Source organism: Centruroides vittatus, unplaced genomic scaffold (genome assembly GCF_030686945.1).
Source record: "Centruroides vittatus isolate TY-2023 unplaced genomic scaffold, ASM3068694v2 contig_900, whole genome shotgun sequence".
Taxonomy (NCBI): Eukaryota; Metazoa; Arthropoda; class Arachnida; order Scorpiones; family Buthidae; genus Centruroides; species Centruroides vittatus.
In genome coordinates, this window is record NW_027122591.1 from 1,720,815 (window position 1) to 1,739,074 (window position 18,260).

Below are 18,260 nucleotides of genomic sequence, written 5' to 3' on the forward strand. Positions count from 1 at the left end.
CCGTTTATAGCCAGTTGTAATACTTTATAGACTGCACAGATGCGATGCTAATTATATGCCATTCATGGCTCGTTACGCTTTTAATGCGAAGATTACTCGGGATGTGATGAATTTATTTTGTTTATATAACTTATTTTTGATTTAGAAATGATCGAAGAAGATGAATTCGCACGAAATGAGTTTTAAAATCCCCCAGAAATAGTTTGGAAAACAATTTTTTTATCGGGATACCTTCCTAATAGTCGAACAGAGTAAACACCTTCAGACAACACTCTTTACTTAGCTGGAACTTAGAGAAAAACCCATCCTAAATTTTACGAGATTCAACCATTATTCCCCAAAGGGAGCTGTCCAATACGGCTTACCGTGTTCACCCGAATCTGCAACTTCTTTGGATAGTAAATCGAACCCTACTGGCTAGCAACGTGTCCGAAGGAAAAAGTCCAGAGCTATAAAATGGCTGCCTATAGAATCGTACATCACCAATCTCACCAAAAAAGAAGGAGAGGAAAAAAAAGAAAAACAGGAAAGAATGGTTTGAGTTTTCTGATGTTCAACCGGAAGTTACGGCAACATGAAGTTGATGGCAAAGCAGAAAAGCGGAAGTCCACACTCTCTGGACCAAAATTTCCTATTGGATTGAAAGACTTAAAGCGAACTCGTACTAAAACTTATCAAAACTTCTGTTCTGCTATATATATAAAAATTAAATTACGATTTTTTTATTTATTTTCTGAACTAGACATAAAATAAATCATAGATTTCTTTCTATACTATAAAGAGTTCTACCTTTCAATGCTTATTCTATCAACAATTTTTTTTATTTCTTCCTTTCATTCACATAAAAATTGTATCTGATAGAACTAACTAAGGATAGCTTAACAACTTTGATAACCTGACAAACTGTGATTTGCTATTGGAATAAGAAAGAAAGAAATAAAGAAAATTGTTAGCTTAAGAGGTGGAATTGTTTGAGTTCTTCCTTAGAATTTTAACGTTAGGAATCAAAACAAACCTGTTTATCTAGAACGTTTACAGCTTTTATCTACTAAAACAAAACGATCTTGTCAATTGTGCAAACAGAAGTGCATCAATCACGACGAATTATTGTTAAATTTTTAATTAATTAGTTAGTAATTGCCATTATTAATAGAAGAATAAATGGTTTAGGATGAGAGAATAAATAATTAATGAATGAATTTGACTCGTTAGTTATAATACAAAGCACTCCTTTACATCATTTTGTGTTTGGAGAATAAAATTAGCACTTATTTAAATAGGTAGCTCACATGTGCAGGTAGAATTTTAATCTGTCAGAATGATATAGATGATTTAACAACGGGAATAGACTTTATTCGAGGGAGTAAAACCGAAAGTAATATTATCTTGAATTGCAAGGCATTTTATCCGGAACATGTTCAGCAGTTGGAATAAAATTCAAACAAAAATCCTCCTTCCACCTTCTAATGTAATGCTATTCTAGAACGTGACGTTACTAAGGCAACTCTTGCTCCTCTTTCACTCCTTATCTCCTTATAATAAATTACAAAACATCATAAAATTTCATTAAATAGAAAACCTTGCAGAATGTTACATAAAAGATACATAAATGTCTGAATATCTTTATAGGGAAGTGTTATGATCCTGAATACAATAACCATATTCTATCTCTTCTCTAATATAGGATATTTTCTTTTCTTAAAGTGCTCTTAGAGATGCGGAACCATTCTATTTATAGTTTTTATTGATTGAACTTGGATAACTCACTCATTTTGTGTAATAATAACAAAAAAAGAAGAAGAAGCTGATACCCTTCTCTTAAGACCAAACGAGCTTAAGAAATTTATTTAATGATAGATGAGATTTCTAAGTTGAATATTTTTAATAGAATCAAGTTTTAATAAGATTTTTAAAAGCGATGTAAATAAGTAATGAGCCACTTGTCTCTTTTGATTATCTTTAAAGCCACCGTCCAAACTGGAGTACATAAAACGTTATGTTACGTATCGTAAGAGAATAAATTCTTTTTTCTTTGATAGCACTATACTTATTATTATTTTACTTTATTATCTTTATATTCTAATGTTCTCCAGTTATTTTTTCAGGGTGTGGAATATTTTTTTTCTAGTTTTAAAGCGGAGATACTTCTGAAACGAATACAACTCAATGAGAGCAATCTCATATATCATTTTTCTGTAAAAACACAGTCATTCTCTCAATTTGTCGTATGTATCCTCGTCAATCATGTCTAACATGACATAATTTAAGTTATTGAAAAACGCCACATCCAACAACTTCTGGAATCTGGTTCCATCCGTACGATATGCTAACCAGTTTTATATATATTTTATTTATTTTCCTTTCTTTAAAACCATATTTCTTGCTTTTGTATTTATTTATTATTATTATAAACACACTCACATACACGCAAACACACGATATATTTTATTATGCTCATCGTGTGTATCTAGTTTAAATATTAAAACAATAAATATCTCGATAAAACATAGGTTACATGCAGATTTAGTTTGCAGAGAAAACAGATCTGTAAATCAAATAAAATGTGAAATTTCGAGATAGCTGATGTATGATTTTTATTTTAAAATTCAACATGCTAAAGTTCCTGAAAGAATAATAATAATAATAATAATAAAAGGGAAGAAAGATGTTTAAATTTAAGAGCAAATACCTGAATGGAAATCGCGGTGCCGTACGAGTTTGTCAAAAATCTATTCGAAAAACGAAATATATGGGCGTTCCCATAGATTCAGAAGGAGAAAAGTTTCAATCGATTTTAGTCCAGGTTTCGCTTTTCTATCTTGCAGGAGACAGTTGATATTCATCTTCCTTGTACAGCAACAAAGCCTTGCGGAGAAGAAACCATTACAGGCGCCTGCGATCGTATCTTTAGATTCTTGTGATGGACAGCGAGAAAAGTTATTCTGCACAGGAACGTTACTGTCCTACGCGATATAGTACCAGGTTTTGACTTCGAAAAAGATCGGATGGAAAAATTTATATGACTTTATCTATATAATCTGTCTTCATATTACACGTACTTGAAATAAAACTGTCGTGGTGCATGACGTTTCTTCCTATCATCAATGCAAAACTCAGATAGCTTCATTTTTCCATTCATTATAAATATTTATCAGATATATATATATATATATAGTAAGATGAACTTTTTAAACAGTATAATCATTTCATCAATTTTTTTTTTTTTTTTTTTTTGCCTAGACGCTTAAGTGTGATGATTAAGCTTGGAATTTTCTATCTGTCCCTGTGTATTTTCAGCACCGTTCAATCGAATGATTCAGCCTTTTTTTAAAAGATAGTTGGTTCTCCACAAGTCGTTTTGATAGCTGAAAAATCCTTTTACCAACAAAGAAACGGTTCGTTACTAAAAGTTTAAGAAGGAAACGAGCGTTTCTAGAATTAAACTCAACATATCGTAGTAATTGGCCTGGGTATCTTTTGACCCCAACAGTGACCTTTTTCCAGTTTGTGAGTTTGCAGCTGGCTTTGGTAATTATCTTTAGTCCTCTAGAGAAACTCGCTAGCTATAAATATTCTTTTTTTTTTTTTGTATAAATATATATACATAACTACGTGAAATCTTAGTTGCAAAAATTAATTTGGGCAACTCAAAGCAGGCATAGTTGGAGAAAGAAAGGAAGAAAGAATTGAAGTGGTTCATGTAGACGTATCGTAGGACAGAGATTTAATAACAGTTATTAAAGCGGATTTGGATTTTAAGCTAAGGCAACAATATTCGAGAAAAATAAGGATTTGTGATACGTGAAACTTTAGGAAAATATCCGACGACAGACCAAAGTCATTTAGAAGATAAACGGACAACTGCTTTCTAAGACATAAATCTAGGAGAGAGTCTACGTGCCCTGGGAGCTAGATGGACGTTACAACTATTGACTATTAAACCATTACGATAGCCGCACGGGATATAGAGAAGGAATAATGTTTCTCCATTTATTGGGGGATGAAATGGCACCTCTTACAGTTTCTATGGTTACAACAAATGGTATATGTCCTCTCCGATTGCTCGACCATTAGCAATTAAAGCCGGTAATCAATGAAAGTGTATTTTAAAGCTATTCGCTTATAAATAGCTAAACGACAACTTAAACCGGAAGGAGAATCACATAACTGCCTTTTAAAAAATATTAAATGCTATTAAAACAAAAGTAGAAAACGATATTGTCTGTAAGCTATGAAAGAAGAAGAAGAAGAAGAAGAGAAAAATGATTTAAAGTTATGTTTGGGATGCAGAAGAGAGGAAACAATGGAGGAAGAGAAGCGAGGAAAACAATTCTCGTGTCTGTTGTTGACTATACCAAGAGTATACAACTATTCTCCTTTACTATTTAAGTGACAAATGATCGATTATTCACTTCTGGCACACCCAGAGTAGGACCACCCACTGCCAGATGTCACTAATTTCCAAGATGGCGTCGTCTCCGGCAGATGGCGCCAACGTCAGGGAAAGTCCGGGGTAATTATTCACATAAGGAGAGGTGTGGCAATACGGGACACAAGAACAATTACTGGAAGAAAAGCTCTTTCTGATAGCGAAATTTTTCTGATTGAGAAATAGGTTTTAAAGTGACAGCTACGTGAAATATGATGGAAGAAATGAAGTTGTTCCGAAGGTAAAAACATTTCTCCAAGAGGAAGGAGGGAGGAATGAAGAGAAGAAGAAGAAGAAGAGGAAAGAAAGAAAGAAGAAGAAAAAAGCATAATAAGACGCAAATTTCAAGAATGCACTTAATATCGTTCGGTTGAAGATGACTTAAAACTCATAAATAAAGTTTGTAAGTAGAAAAGAAACGTTTAAAAAAAAAGGCATCACAACGCTAGATCTAGGAGTAAAAAAAAGAGGAAACTTCCTCCTTGTAACTATCTTCCAAAGTTGCAAAGAGAGTCGCAATTTTCTTTTTTTTTACAGTTGTATTTTTTGAAAATTTAAAAAATTTCACGAATTTTAAAACTAGAAAGATTAAAATTTTGATTCCGGCTTCTTAATCAAAGCCACGTTTGGAAAGTGTAAAGAATTTTAATTAAAGAAAACACCATTAAAGAATTTCGTTAACCTTACACGAGTTCGGTGGATTAATTGAAGAGTAGATTATCTTATTCGTCAAATATTAAATTTAGATATAAAGGTCCTACGCTAGATGAAAATCGTGATTTTTGGTTAAATAATAAAAAAATTACAACGTAATTAAAAATTTTTACTCGCTCCTTTGCATGTCTTTTAGCGATAATTTAAAACATTGTTCGCTATCTTTTATAATATGTATAAATTTTTTTTTATCCTTTCGTTTTACAAAACACGCAAAATTATAATCAACTTTTAACTTTCCAAAGGATTAAAGGCAGAGGAAAAAAAGTAAAAAATAATGAATAGAAAAAAAAATTAGGTCAGTAATTTTGGAATTACCCTTGATCTATTTTAGAAAATTATAAGTGTTCATTAGTCACGTGAATATGCAATGTTTTCGGTCTTGTTACAGAGGAAAGCTCTTTGGAAATTTGTTCTATAAATAATTCAAGCCGGATAATTTATTAACTTATCATAGATACGTCTACAAGAAATAAATGCGGGTGTTGTAATGATTATCTCTCTCTCTCTCTCTCTCTCTCTTTTTTTTTTTAAATTCACATTACGCAAATGTTATTAATTTAATCGTAGTTTTGAAATTTGTAGAATTATAAGGCAAGAAGGAGTTATGGCAATAGTTAGAGAGTAAAATCCTCTTTTAAAATTACCATAGTTTATATAGATAATGATGGGATTTGTTTAAAAATAAAGCCAAACTTATGATTATGCGGGTGTTATAATTATTATTTTTTCAAACTCCCTGGTTAATTTCGGCTTAATTTTGAAATTTATAAAGGTTTAAGGCATTAAATAGTTAGTTAGAGAGTGAAAATCTCATTCAAAATCACAAAATTTTCATATAGAAGAAGAAGAAGACAATGATGATGATGATGATGATGATGATGGAGCAGTTTAAACTATTTAGTTTAAACTGCTCCATCATTATCATCACAAACCAAAACGATGATTATGCAGATGTTTTAATCGTTATATTTTTCAAATTCCCTCATAAAACTATTAGTTTTGCCTCAATTTTGGGATTTAAAAAGTTATAAGGCATTAAAGAGTAAAACTCTCATTCAAATCATTATATATTCATATAGACGACGAAGATGATAGAACAGTTAAAATAAAGCCGAAATGATGATTAAACAGGTGTTTTAATCATCATTTTTTTTCAAAATCTCTTAAATAAATTTTATCTTATAAAGTTATAACGCTTTAAAGTGTAAAATCCTCTTTCAGAATTACCATAGCTGAAAGAGATAATGATGAAGTAGTAGTTTAAAAATAAAGCTAAAATGATGATAATAATTATTCATATGGTGATTTAAATTGAGGATTTTTGTTAAATTATTAAGGATTAAAGTAGATATAAATATCGATAAATAAAGGGAAACAATGGCATTATCATAAATTACAACGATAATCTTGTACTTCATAAATGATACATGGTTTCGAAACGGGGACAGAAATTTGATATTCATGATCAATTTTTTAAAAGAGCAAATAGGATTTCCAATTTTTAGCTCTACGAAAGGCTTTACACATGATCGATTATGTAAAAGTGTACCTCCATAATAAGATCAGCAATATAAGAGAAAACAGGAGAGATGAATATTTACTTTCTTCTTCTCTCCCTCTGATGATTTTAAAGGATTTTTTTTTTCAAGAAGTTCACTCAATTATACCGGGCAATAAGGGAAAATATCGACTCTAGAAAACTTCCAATGGAGCAGAAATGATAAAAAGTTATCAAAAAATGGTATTATCGCCTCCGATAGAGAGCAAGGAAAGAATGTGTAATTTTACACTTCTTTTGTGATACGTAAAACGGCATTAAGAAATCTTTCGTATAAGAAAAAATCGTACGATTTTATAACATTTTTATGAGGTTTATGCCTCCTCGCCCAGCTGAATACACGCCATTCACTTTCGATATCTATAAATATTGGATTTGTATTAATAGAGAGGAATTCTTCTCTCCTCACTAAATCTGAGTGTTTTCATTTAATAAAATTAGAAATTTAACCCACTTAATATCTAAAAGAAAAAAAAAATACACTTAAAACCCGTAAAAGATCAAAAATTAAATTATACTTTAACTTTTCAAATTATCAAAATCCAGCAACGAGTTGCTTAACTTTCCCAGCAACGTTTAAAACCGCGTATGGCGTCATCTGTTATGATATTTTATTAGAAAACTTTTTATATTTTTAATTATTATAAAATAGCAAAAAAAACTTAAGGGTGGAGATGAATTTTATTAAAAATTTGTAAATGATATTAACGAGTAAAATCGCCATTAAGTCCGATCCTATTCGAGATACGGTATATGACCCCCTTTATCTCCCTAATCCGTCCATCTTTAATTACCAAAATTTAATGGCATCAATTCCCCTAATACACAGACTTCCTTGCAAAGTTTCAGAAATTTTCGACAAAAAGTACAGGAATTATGTAAAAATTTTGGGGGTCATTTTTTGACCGATTGCCATACTTTTTCTCTGTTACATATAACAGAGCCAGGAAAATTAAAAATAGAGAAGGGAAAGAAAGGACTTTATAGTTGAAAAATATATATTAAAAAAAATTAAATTGCCAATATCGAACTTACAAAGTGAGACCGAATTAGAGTTGAATGGAAGGTCAGATAATCGATAAATGGTGTAAAGGTTTGCTATACTATGCTGCACCTCTGCTAGAAAGATTTTCCTTGTTGGTCACTTCGTAGGTCAGGAGGGGATTCTTGTCTTCTATGCCCTTATCCCTGTTTCTGACTGACAAATCCTCTCTCTCTTTCGCTTCACAAAGGCAACATTAGTATTGATGCCAGTAGATCTATAGCATATAAGAGCATATAAGCAACTTATGTTGTGAATTGGTCTCATATCCAATAGGGAAAGTAATTATTTCGTACAATATTACAGAAAATAATCGCATTAACCTTTAATTTATATTAAAATTTATTATATAAACTTAAATTTTAGCACTTCAGCGTCGATTTAGTGTGGTAACTAATGGATTTTCCTTAATATTAGTGGTTTAAATGCTGAAAAAGTGAATTAAATTTAATCGTATTTAAGTTTTAAATGATAATTCAGTGAATTTACGAGAAAATTTTCACGAAATTAGAGAAATTTGCGCGAAAATGTGTGCTAAAATAGCGCATTTTTTTTTCCTTTTAAAGAATTGTTCCATATACAAGGTAATTAGTGAATATATTTCTAACTACGAACGAATATTAGCTCAAAAAAGGGCAATTATAATGACAAAATGAGTTATTCATAATTGATTTACGAAGTTTTATGAACCGAAAGATAATTAAACAAATGTCCTCCATTATTTTTTTCTCTGTGAATCGTTCGAAAAATGCAGTCGAATGCGAACAATAATTCGAAATATTTATCATTCTCGATACATAAAATAAAAGAGTTTTTGCACAAGTTTTCTGCAGTTTATTCCGCATTTAGAATTGCTATTTTATGGTAGGGTGGGGCTTGCTTTTCTTCATGACGGAAATTAAAAAAATTAAATACCGCTTTGACCTTTAACATTTTTTTTATATATATATATATTTTAATTCCAAGAATTTTCGACTGTATAAAAGAGGAAATGATCATTATTTTCCTTCTGTTACCAGATTAAAATTATTATAATAGAACTAAATATAACGATTTAAATAGAAGGGAGTAAATTTTAAGCATAAAACGATGATTTTTCTGCTTGAATATGATAATTTTAAACAGAAATTAGAATAAATTTATAATTTTTTGATAGAATTTACTCGTTTATTATTAATTTTAAATAGAATATTGCGTAGTATAAGAGCCTTTCGTGTGTGTGGAGAGATGCTCCAACCGCTTACCTCTTTGAGGCCTCCAATATATTAAAAATTGCTTTTTAAATAATAAAATTTGACAATTGTACGTGTTTTCTAAGCCCTCATAAATACAAGGTCCTATTGGCTCATTCTACTGTATGTAGGCTTTTTACAGGAGAGAGCAGAAGGATAATTTGAACAGGAGATGCTATTTTTGTCCATGAATTTTTTAACTCAATTTATCATTTATAAATATTAATAAATATAATTTCTAGTAAAATATTCAAATACTTTAATTTCTAATTATAAATTTAAAACATTTAAACATAAACATTCAAATGATTTAAACTTAAAATTTTGCTTTTTACAAAATTAAAAATTTGAATGATATCTACATACCGAATTCTGCTTTTACTTGAAAAATATATGAAGAAAAATGCCGTACGGTTACTTTATTCACACCAATATCTTACTTAAAATGTTCTCTTAAATGAAAGATAGTTGGAAATTTTTAAATTTTTCTCTTAAGCAAGACAGAGAGAGAGAGAAGAAAAATTAGAAAATTGAATAACCACTACTTGAAGATGCTTTTAGAGTAGGCTGCACATTAGATGAACTTAAAAGTTGATTGTAATGAAGCAACAAACATTCCCCCATGCCAAAGAGGGGAGTAGAAGAAGGAAAAAAAGGAAACGATTGCAACAAACTTCATTTCTTTAACCCCAAGGGAGAAGAGGGAACACTCCAAGTCTAGACTCGTTAAGAGGATGCTCTTCGTTGGAGGAAAAAAAAAGAAGAAGAAAATAAAAAAAATGACCACTGAAACAATAATCGGATTTGCCAACTGGTCGCTTAGTCAGCTTTTGCCTTCTCTTTTTCATTTAATTTGCTTTTTACTTATTTATTTATTGTTTACTCCGCATTATCACTCGATTCTAAAGTATGTTTATTTATTTACTTATTTATACTTTTTGAATTTCTTAATTTCTTCTTCTTCTTCTTCTTCTTTTTTAAGTTATTATTTTGCTGACGTAACGTCAATGGACTGTTTGTATAATTAATTATATGATGTTTAACGATTAACAGAAGTATGATAATAATTAGGAAAGTTTGGAGATTAATTAACGTAACGAGAGATGAGAGAAGAGAAAAGAGAAAGGTGAGAGAAACAAAAGAGAAAATATTCTGCATAAAATTTCGCTATCACGAAAGCTCGTCATCACCATTTTGTGTCATTTAAAGATCATCTTCGAATGATGTTTTCAGCATCGTTTGCCACTTCTCTCTCTTCTAGAATATCGCGATAAAATAAATAAATAAATTATTAATTTTAATCAAGCATAAAATTAAAAATAAAAAAATAGAGTTATCCCATTTGTTTAACCTTTTGCACGCCAAAAAAAATATACAGAAATGTTTGAATTTTAATAAGAAAAAATAAGTAAAGCCTATCGAGTTTAGAAAAGTAATTATAATTCTGTGAGACGAGAAGAGGAAAATTGTAAGAAAAAAGCATGTGATGTATAGCTGTAGGAACGAAGAAAAATCAGCTAAACGAAACATAAAAGTTTGTTATAATGAAACAAACAGGAAATATTCGAAATAAAATTTGAAGATCTTCGTAAGAAAGTTATGAAAGTGGAGAGAACAAATAATAGAAAAAGAAGAAGAACTAAAAAAGGAGGAAGAGAAAGTGAACAAGATTAAGAAAAAGAGAAACAAAGGAAAATAAACTGAATGAGACACAGAAATCGAGAGAAAGTAAAAAGAAATAAATTGAAAAAAGAGTATACATAAGAACAGGAAGACTTGGAAATCCGGAGAGAGAAAAACTGAGAGGATAAAATCGTAAAAAAGAGAATGAGAATGATAAGAGAGCGAGAGCGAGAGAGAGAGAGAAAGAGAATGGAAAAAATAGAAGAGAAAAAGTCAAAAAGAAAATAATAAAGAATCTGTATATTTTAAAGACAAATAAACGATGTTTTATTCACTCGATTGTTAAATAAAGGAAACGTTTAAAAGGGGGAATCATCAACTAAAACATAACATTGATAACAATTTATCTTTAGTACAAAGAAAATATTTTAATATTCTCCGGAGAAACGTATATAAGTAACATCGGTGATCGACAACAGAAAGACATCTGCATAACAGGAAAATTTCCTCTAGTGATTTATTGTCACACCCTGGAGAACATGGTTACCCTCTACTTCTTTTTTATTCCTTTTATGGAAAAGAAAACTCATTTGTCTTTCACATATTCTCGCTGGAGTCAAAGAAAGTTTAAATCTACGAGCCAACTCAAGTGCCATATCTTCTTATTCGAATTTTCTTTTGACTGCCAGTCTGGTAATGCTTGTAATTTAGGAAGATCCCATTAAAATTATTAACTTATTATCAATAATATAGTAGTAATAAAGATTACCGATCGTTGTTCTATAAATAATATCATTCCGGGTGGATCGCTTTAATGGCAACTTTGACATTGAACGTGGCTTTTTATGATGAACGATAAAAATCATTTATGATGGCGGATCTTCCATATCGTCCCGTGTTCTATCTCACGATAACGTAAAAGAGCAAGAAGAACTTAAGTAAACATCAAATTTAGAAGCAGGAAAAAAAATCATCCGGCATCCTCCTTTTAAAACCGTGCAGTTTTAAGCAAATTACACAATGAGAATTAAACGAGTGATGCATAAAAAACGTTCCCAAGTGAAGATAAGGTAAAATAAACTCTCTAATTGAACTCAACAATCAGAGGGAAGACCAAAAACCATCATCTAAATTAAGCATAACTTCTTTAACAACAATTTTTCCCTGCAGATTAAACAAAGAGGGGGATGACGACTCGCCTCAAGGATGAGGTAGCAAAGGATAAGAAAGAGTCGACTGTCATTATATACTCTTCGCCTGTAACTCCATAGAGAGTATCAATGTGTCTGGAAGTGAGAGTTTCCATGGAGACTACTGGAGAGTTTTAAGAACATGCAGGAAAATTAAATTCTCGGTCGGAGCCGTTCATGCAAGTCTAATTACCCCGTTCGCATTCGTTCTTCGCTTGATTACGTTGATTTTTTTTTACTATAATATCGATTTAGAAATCCTAAGTCGTTTTATTTCTTCTTATGGTCTTTTATACCCTTAAGGGCATGTCACATAAATAAAATTCCGGTTTAAATTTGTTGATTTATAAATACTTTACAGGAGATATGTCTTATAGTACTTAACAACTGGAACGGCCAACCGGTCGAGATTGAATGCGCGAAGGATTACAGTTTACTCGATAATTAACTTTAAAAAAATAAATGCCTTTGTTGAGCCGAGTGATGTTTACGTGTTTATCTTTGTTGTTATCGCGAAATTTTAGCGAAAATTAAGCCAGGAATTAAGCTAAGTAGATATGTTTAACAACGTCTATAAAAGTGGAAAATGGCTTTTTTTTTTCTGGATACGAAAACCTTGTTTTTTACTTTCTGTTTACTAACTTGTCACAGTGTGATGTTAAGCTGTTTGAAAACATTTTATTCTTTACATTCTTAAAATATTCGAGGTGACACATTGATACTCTACAATCGTTTCGCTTCCAGGATTTATATTAAGAAATTCTTCTAGTTTTATTGGATGTTTATATATATAAAAAAACAACATAAAAGCACTTGATTTAATTATATAAATACGTTTAAAAATCTTATAAAATTTACCATTTAGGTCGACTCGTCGATCTTACAACGGGGGTGAATCCTTCGTGGAAGAGATAGACGATTTTGCTTATGTTTACTATGGTCAAGACGACTCTCTGGAAGAGGAAATTAAATTATTAATCACAATTCCGAGCTGCAAATTTTGATCATAATTTTAATTTATTTAATTTAAAATCTACGTTTTCCATCTCAAATTAGTTCTGTCTTGCCCCTGTACATCATACTTTTCCTGATAACAACAGAGTCATGCAGGTCATCCATGTAACTCCATTCTGGTGAAATTTTTGAATTAATTAAATTCACGTGACTTCCGGTCTAAACCGGAAATTACTATATAGTTAATCGGGGCCTCCTACCCTTATTATTTTCATATCTGGTCTCTACTTTTATAGTTCTAACACCTTTCTCAAGATTAAAGAAGGACAGACAGACAGTGGGAATTTATAGGCCTACAATTTTTTTCAAATTGCAGCCCAATGATTGTGATTAACAGAGCTTTAAAAGAAAGTGAAGAAAATTATAATTGAAAATAGTTTAAGATCGTAAAGAGTTATGGATGATGTGGCACTTAATGAAGTATAGTAAGATTAAAGATAATCTTATCCATAACTTTGGATTAAATTAAAATTATCATATACAATCAATCAACCTTTTTTACATACGGATTAATTCATCTCCTCAATATTTATTAGTCTGGCGAAAATAATTATAAACTCGTCTCTCGATATTAAAAGAAGAGAAGCTCGTTTAACAACGTTTAATTAGTAATGGAAAAGGGGAAATTAGTTCCATACTCGCTAACATGGTAAACTAAACTAGGAGCATAAAAAAAAACAGGGAAAAGATGGGGGAGGGGAGAAGAGCAACATTAAAACCAACGAAAACACACAAATTATCCCTGTTTTATGATCAAACTTTTCTTTTATACATTTATTTTTCCGTATAAAACATTCAGATAATTCAAATATAATTTAAATATGAGTAACATTATCATATTTCCTCTCGTTAAGGAATCATCATATATTTTTATTACAGTTGTAATAAGATGTATCTTATTTTGATAAAAATAATGGACACGCGGGGATTTTATGTCCGAAAAGTTTCTCCAATAATTGTTATAAATTGATAAATGAATTGTTATAATTCTTTTACAGTCGAATTTCTTTAGATAAATCGCTTATCAACTTCCAAATCTTTGCATTTTTCAAGAGTTTTAAAAGGAAAATTTTTTTAAATAAGAACTTAATTTGTATGTAAGTTTATTATATTTCTACAATAACTTTCTTAAGATTATCTTAAGACGTTTTTTTTATTAAAATGTTTAATGTTATGATAGGAATTTTTTAACTTATGTGTTAATTTATCAGCATGATTTTCATTGTTTACTCTGCTTTTTTCCGGATTAAAAAGAGATAAAAGTTATCATTCTTTAGGAATCTTTTTAATCCAGAATTTATCTAGCTCTGTCATATTTAAAACAAATGTTTTCATTGATAAATCCATAAAAAAAACTGAATTAATAAGCTTAAAAATTATTAAATTTAAGCGATAATTTTAGTTTTTACGTCAATTTTTCCCGAATTAAATCATCTTATAAAATTAATAATAATAAAATGTATTAAAAATTATTTTTAGATGTATGTTTTTTATATGTATATATTAATTTATTTCCATCGTTTATCATATGTCAAAGCCTTTCTAACTCCCGTTTCAGTATATTTCCTTAGTTAAATCTAAGAATTCTTAATTAATAAATATTTAATTATTATTATTTTAATTTAATTTTTAATTAGTAAATTTCATTAACAAATTTTTATATAAAGTAAATTTTCTCTTCCCTTGATGTAGTATCAGATGTGTTAAATGAAAATGCATGTGTATATATAGGAATGGATTTACATGTAAACTAAACAAACTACAACTTAGAGATCCTTACTACGCGGATACAATTTAGGGCCTCCGTTATAAGGATATAGTTTAGGGCCTCACGCTTTTAAAATTATTATTATTATTATTATTATTAATTGGTGGAGAAAACAGCCACATCGAATCTAAATCCTGCCTTATATGAAAGGTAAGAGGGTAGATTTTCGCGTTAATTTAGCAAATCTATCTGTAAAATTTTTGATTATTGGCTGCAATTTTACACCTATAAATTCCAAGTGTCGTCCGCCTGTCTGTCCGTGAACGGTGAACGGTGATCTCGAGAACGGTGTTAAAAAGATGGAAGCAGAGAGCAGATTTAGAAAGCTTAAGGGCGAGAGGCCCCGATTAACTACATACGAACTTCCGGTATAGACCAGAGGTCACGTGATTTCAATTTAAAAAATTTCCCCGGCACGGAATTACATAGATGACCTGCGTGACTCTGTTGTTATCAGGGAAAGTATGATGTACAGGGGCGACGCGCTACTAATTTGAGATCGAGAGCATATATTATAAATTAAATAAATTAAAAATATGATTTTATAATAAAAAAAAAGTCACTAAATATATAAATATCGCTGCAAGGTGCTCTGCATCCTTAGCGTCAACTCAAACAAGTAATTTAAAATTATTCTGCGAGTTAATTTAATTTTATAAACCATAAAAGTTGTTTTTCTTTAAAAAGAAAATAAAAATAATGATAAATTTAAAAATTAAAGCATATGTTACTTAATAGTTCGTCTGAAATCATTCAGAATCGAAAAATCATTTAAATAAATAAACAAAAACCTCTTTTATAAATTTTATCTTGAATTATTCATACTTATGTTATTTGCCTCGAATTTTTCCAGAAATAATAAATATGAAAATTAAATTTAAACAACATCGAATCAAAATAAAAATAAAGAAAAATTTTAATTAAAAATTAAACATTTTTAAATTATCGAATTCATTATCTTAAAACGAAAAATCTTTGTTTACTTTATTATAATTTTTAACAATTAAACACGTTACCTACGAACTGAATTTAAAAATTAAAAAAGACAATCCCTCCAGAGTAAGAAACCGCTTTGAAAAATTCGCTAAAAACACTACAAAAACACTAAATTTAAAGACACATCGGGCTCTATCACTAGTGATGGAATTAGCCTTGTGTAGCCTAAGCTGTAATATATAACAGGCTTTTTCCCCTCCACCAATTAATGATACGTGTAAATTGTGAGGCCCTACGTTATAGACTCGTAACACGTGGGTCTCAATTGCAGCTTATTTAGCTTACGTGCAAATCTGGCCCTGCTTATCACAGAGCGCTAGCAAGGCCACCTGACTCAAGGCCTTAAAAACATTTGTTATTAATTATTCATACAATTGCATTCCTTGTACATTATAAAAATATCTTTTATCATTTTTTCGTTTTTTATATGCTGGGGGCCTTAAAGATAAGCGATTCGGATCTCTCTCTCGGTATTTGAAAGTCCCTACTTCATCCAGAATGAAATCACCTTTTAGGAGGGCTTTAAACTTTATACAGGTCAAGAAGAAAGGTCAAGGTCATTTTAATAATATTAGTGCTATTTCTGATAATTAAGTGTGGATGCTCAATAAGATTTTTAAATAAAAGAAAATTGTTCCGAATGGAGAAATTTCTTCCCATAAACTTAAATTGAGTGTTAAAATTCCAAGGCTGTACAGTTCTGTACATCTGCTGATTTCGGTGGCGCGTTATCCAATGTGCAAAAAGACCAATTGCCTGGGGCCCCCACCAATAGGGGGCCCATACCAATCTTTAATAAGAAAATATTTCTCCCAAAACATTTCCCCGATAAAAAATGTCTGAAGTCAACATTGTAAAGAGGGCCCCTAATTAAAATTCGCCTGGGCTCCATGAAGCTATAACGCGCCACTGGCTGATTTTCAAAAGCAGAACAAATATCAAAACTTTAACGTTCAATATAAACAAATAACTGTAAAATAATTAATTCTCCTTGTATTTTTTTACATTAATTTTTATAAATATATACATTAACCATTTAATAAACTATAAATATATATATATATATATATATATATATATATATATATTTATTTATTTATTTATTTATTTATATATATATATATTTATGATTTTTATTGTAAAAATACTGTGAATACATTAAAAGATTATAAAAGCGATAACTTTGAAGAAAGTTTTATGATAAATTGCTGCAAAAACGGATCCAAATTAATTTAAATTAATCAAGATATAATTTTTATATAATGCAATTCACTAATTATCTCTGCAAATGGTATTGTTCTCACAGTTCAAAATATGTCATTGCGTTAAAAATACGAATAATTTTAATTGGATAAATAAGGGGAAAAAACAACACAATTGATCAATAATTAATTCAAATAAACACGATTAATGTTTTAACGAACAAGTGCAAAACTTTTAAATTAATGCTAATGCTTCTTTAAAAAAGAACTATTGAATGCCGATAAAACAATTATTATTTAATAATTTAATTTATTTTAATAATTATATTGATATTATTATGCGAATTAAATTAATTAAAATCGAATGAACCAGCTCAATACGACAGAAAAAATACGTTAATTGTAATAGACATATGATCCTCGGTTCGATTTCCTGAAGAATGACGGTTAAAATGGTTTTCAAATTTGAATTTTCCGCGTGTCTCCATCTATCGTTATTTATGACAAAAAAAAACAATTTTAATATAAATAAATAAATATATTTTTAAAAAAATTCAGTATTAATAATAATAAAATTAATTATTCATAAAATTTTATTAATCATCACTCGGTTGTTACGTTGGAAGGAAGATGTGAAAAAAATAAGTTTAATTAATGGAAATTTTTAATTCTAACGGATTAACTATAATTAATTGGATGACACATCAAAGTGAATATAAAATGATTTTTTACGAGGGAATTTTTTAACACGATAGAAGAAAATAAAGCATACTTAAGTAGGCCACTATCTAAACTTTAATTATTTAAATTTTTTATACATTATTATTATTATTTCCTTCCTTTTTAAATGAAGAACTGGAAAAAATTACATTAAAGTAAAAAAAACAATACTTTTTTAGCAAAGAATTAACAAAAAGTAAAAATAATAATAATTATAAAATTCAAAATATATATATATATATATATTTTATATATATATATATATATTATTCTTTATTCTATACATCAGAGAGGTTGGGAAAAGTTTTAAAAATTATTTATTGGAACTGTCTTCATCATTCATGAGTGGCACGAGAAATCTCGAGAGATAGGAAAACACGTTTTGCCCATCTATCTATCAAAGGGTAGATAGTATCGCTATCTAAAATGCAATACTAAAACACTGTATCATTTTTGTTACTTTAACCTTCGTAAAGTTTACTTTACTATGTCGATTTTATTCTCTTTTATTAAACATCATATAGTAGGAGTTAAGTTGGACAACCGCCTCGCTTTCTATTATAAAAACCGAACTAGAAGCATACCTCTGATAAATGGGGGATTTTTATAGTTCCCCAGTGATTTTCCCTCTTTTCAATTTTACATTAATCCTTAATTTATACGAGTGAAAATCCCTAAACGAATTGGAAAAAAAATTAATATTATTATTATTATTATTATTAAATTTCTAGATAATATTTTTGATTTGTGTTGATTATTATAATGAATT

At 29.6% G+C, this 18,260-nt stretch overlaps 1 protein-coding gene across 1 annotated transcript in view; it reads right to left on the reverse strand.

Annotated features, from left to right (window-relative positions):
- The window catches only part of LOC136984002 (cytosolic carboxypeptidase 6-like), a 124,224-nt gene that overhangs the window by 31,911 nt on the left and 74,053 nt on the right, over positions 1 to 18,260 (reverse strand). The window contains exon 4 of the mRNA XM_067280900.1: positions 12,650 to 12,744. Within this exon, the coding sequence (XP_067137001.1) occupies positions 12,650 to 12,744 (95 nt within the window). The remainder of the gene's footprint in view (positions 1 to 12,649; positions 12,745 to 18,260) is intronic.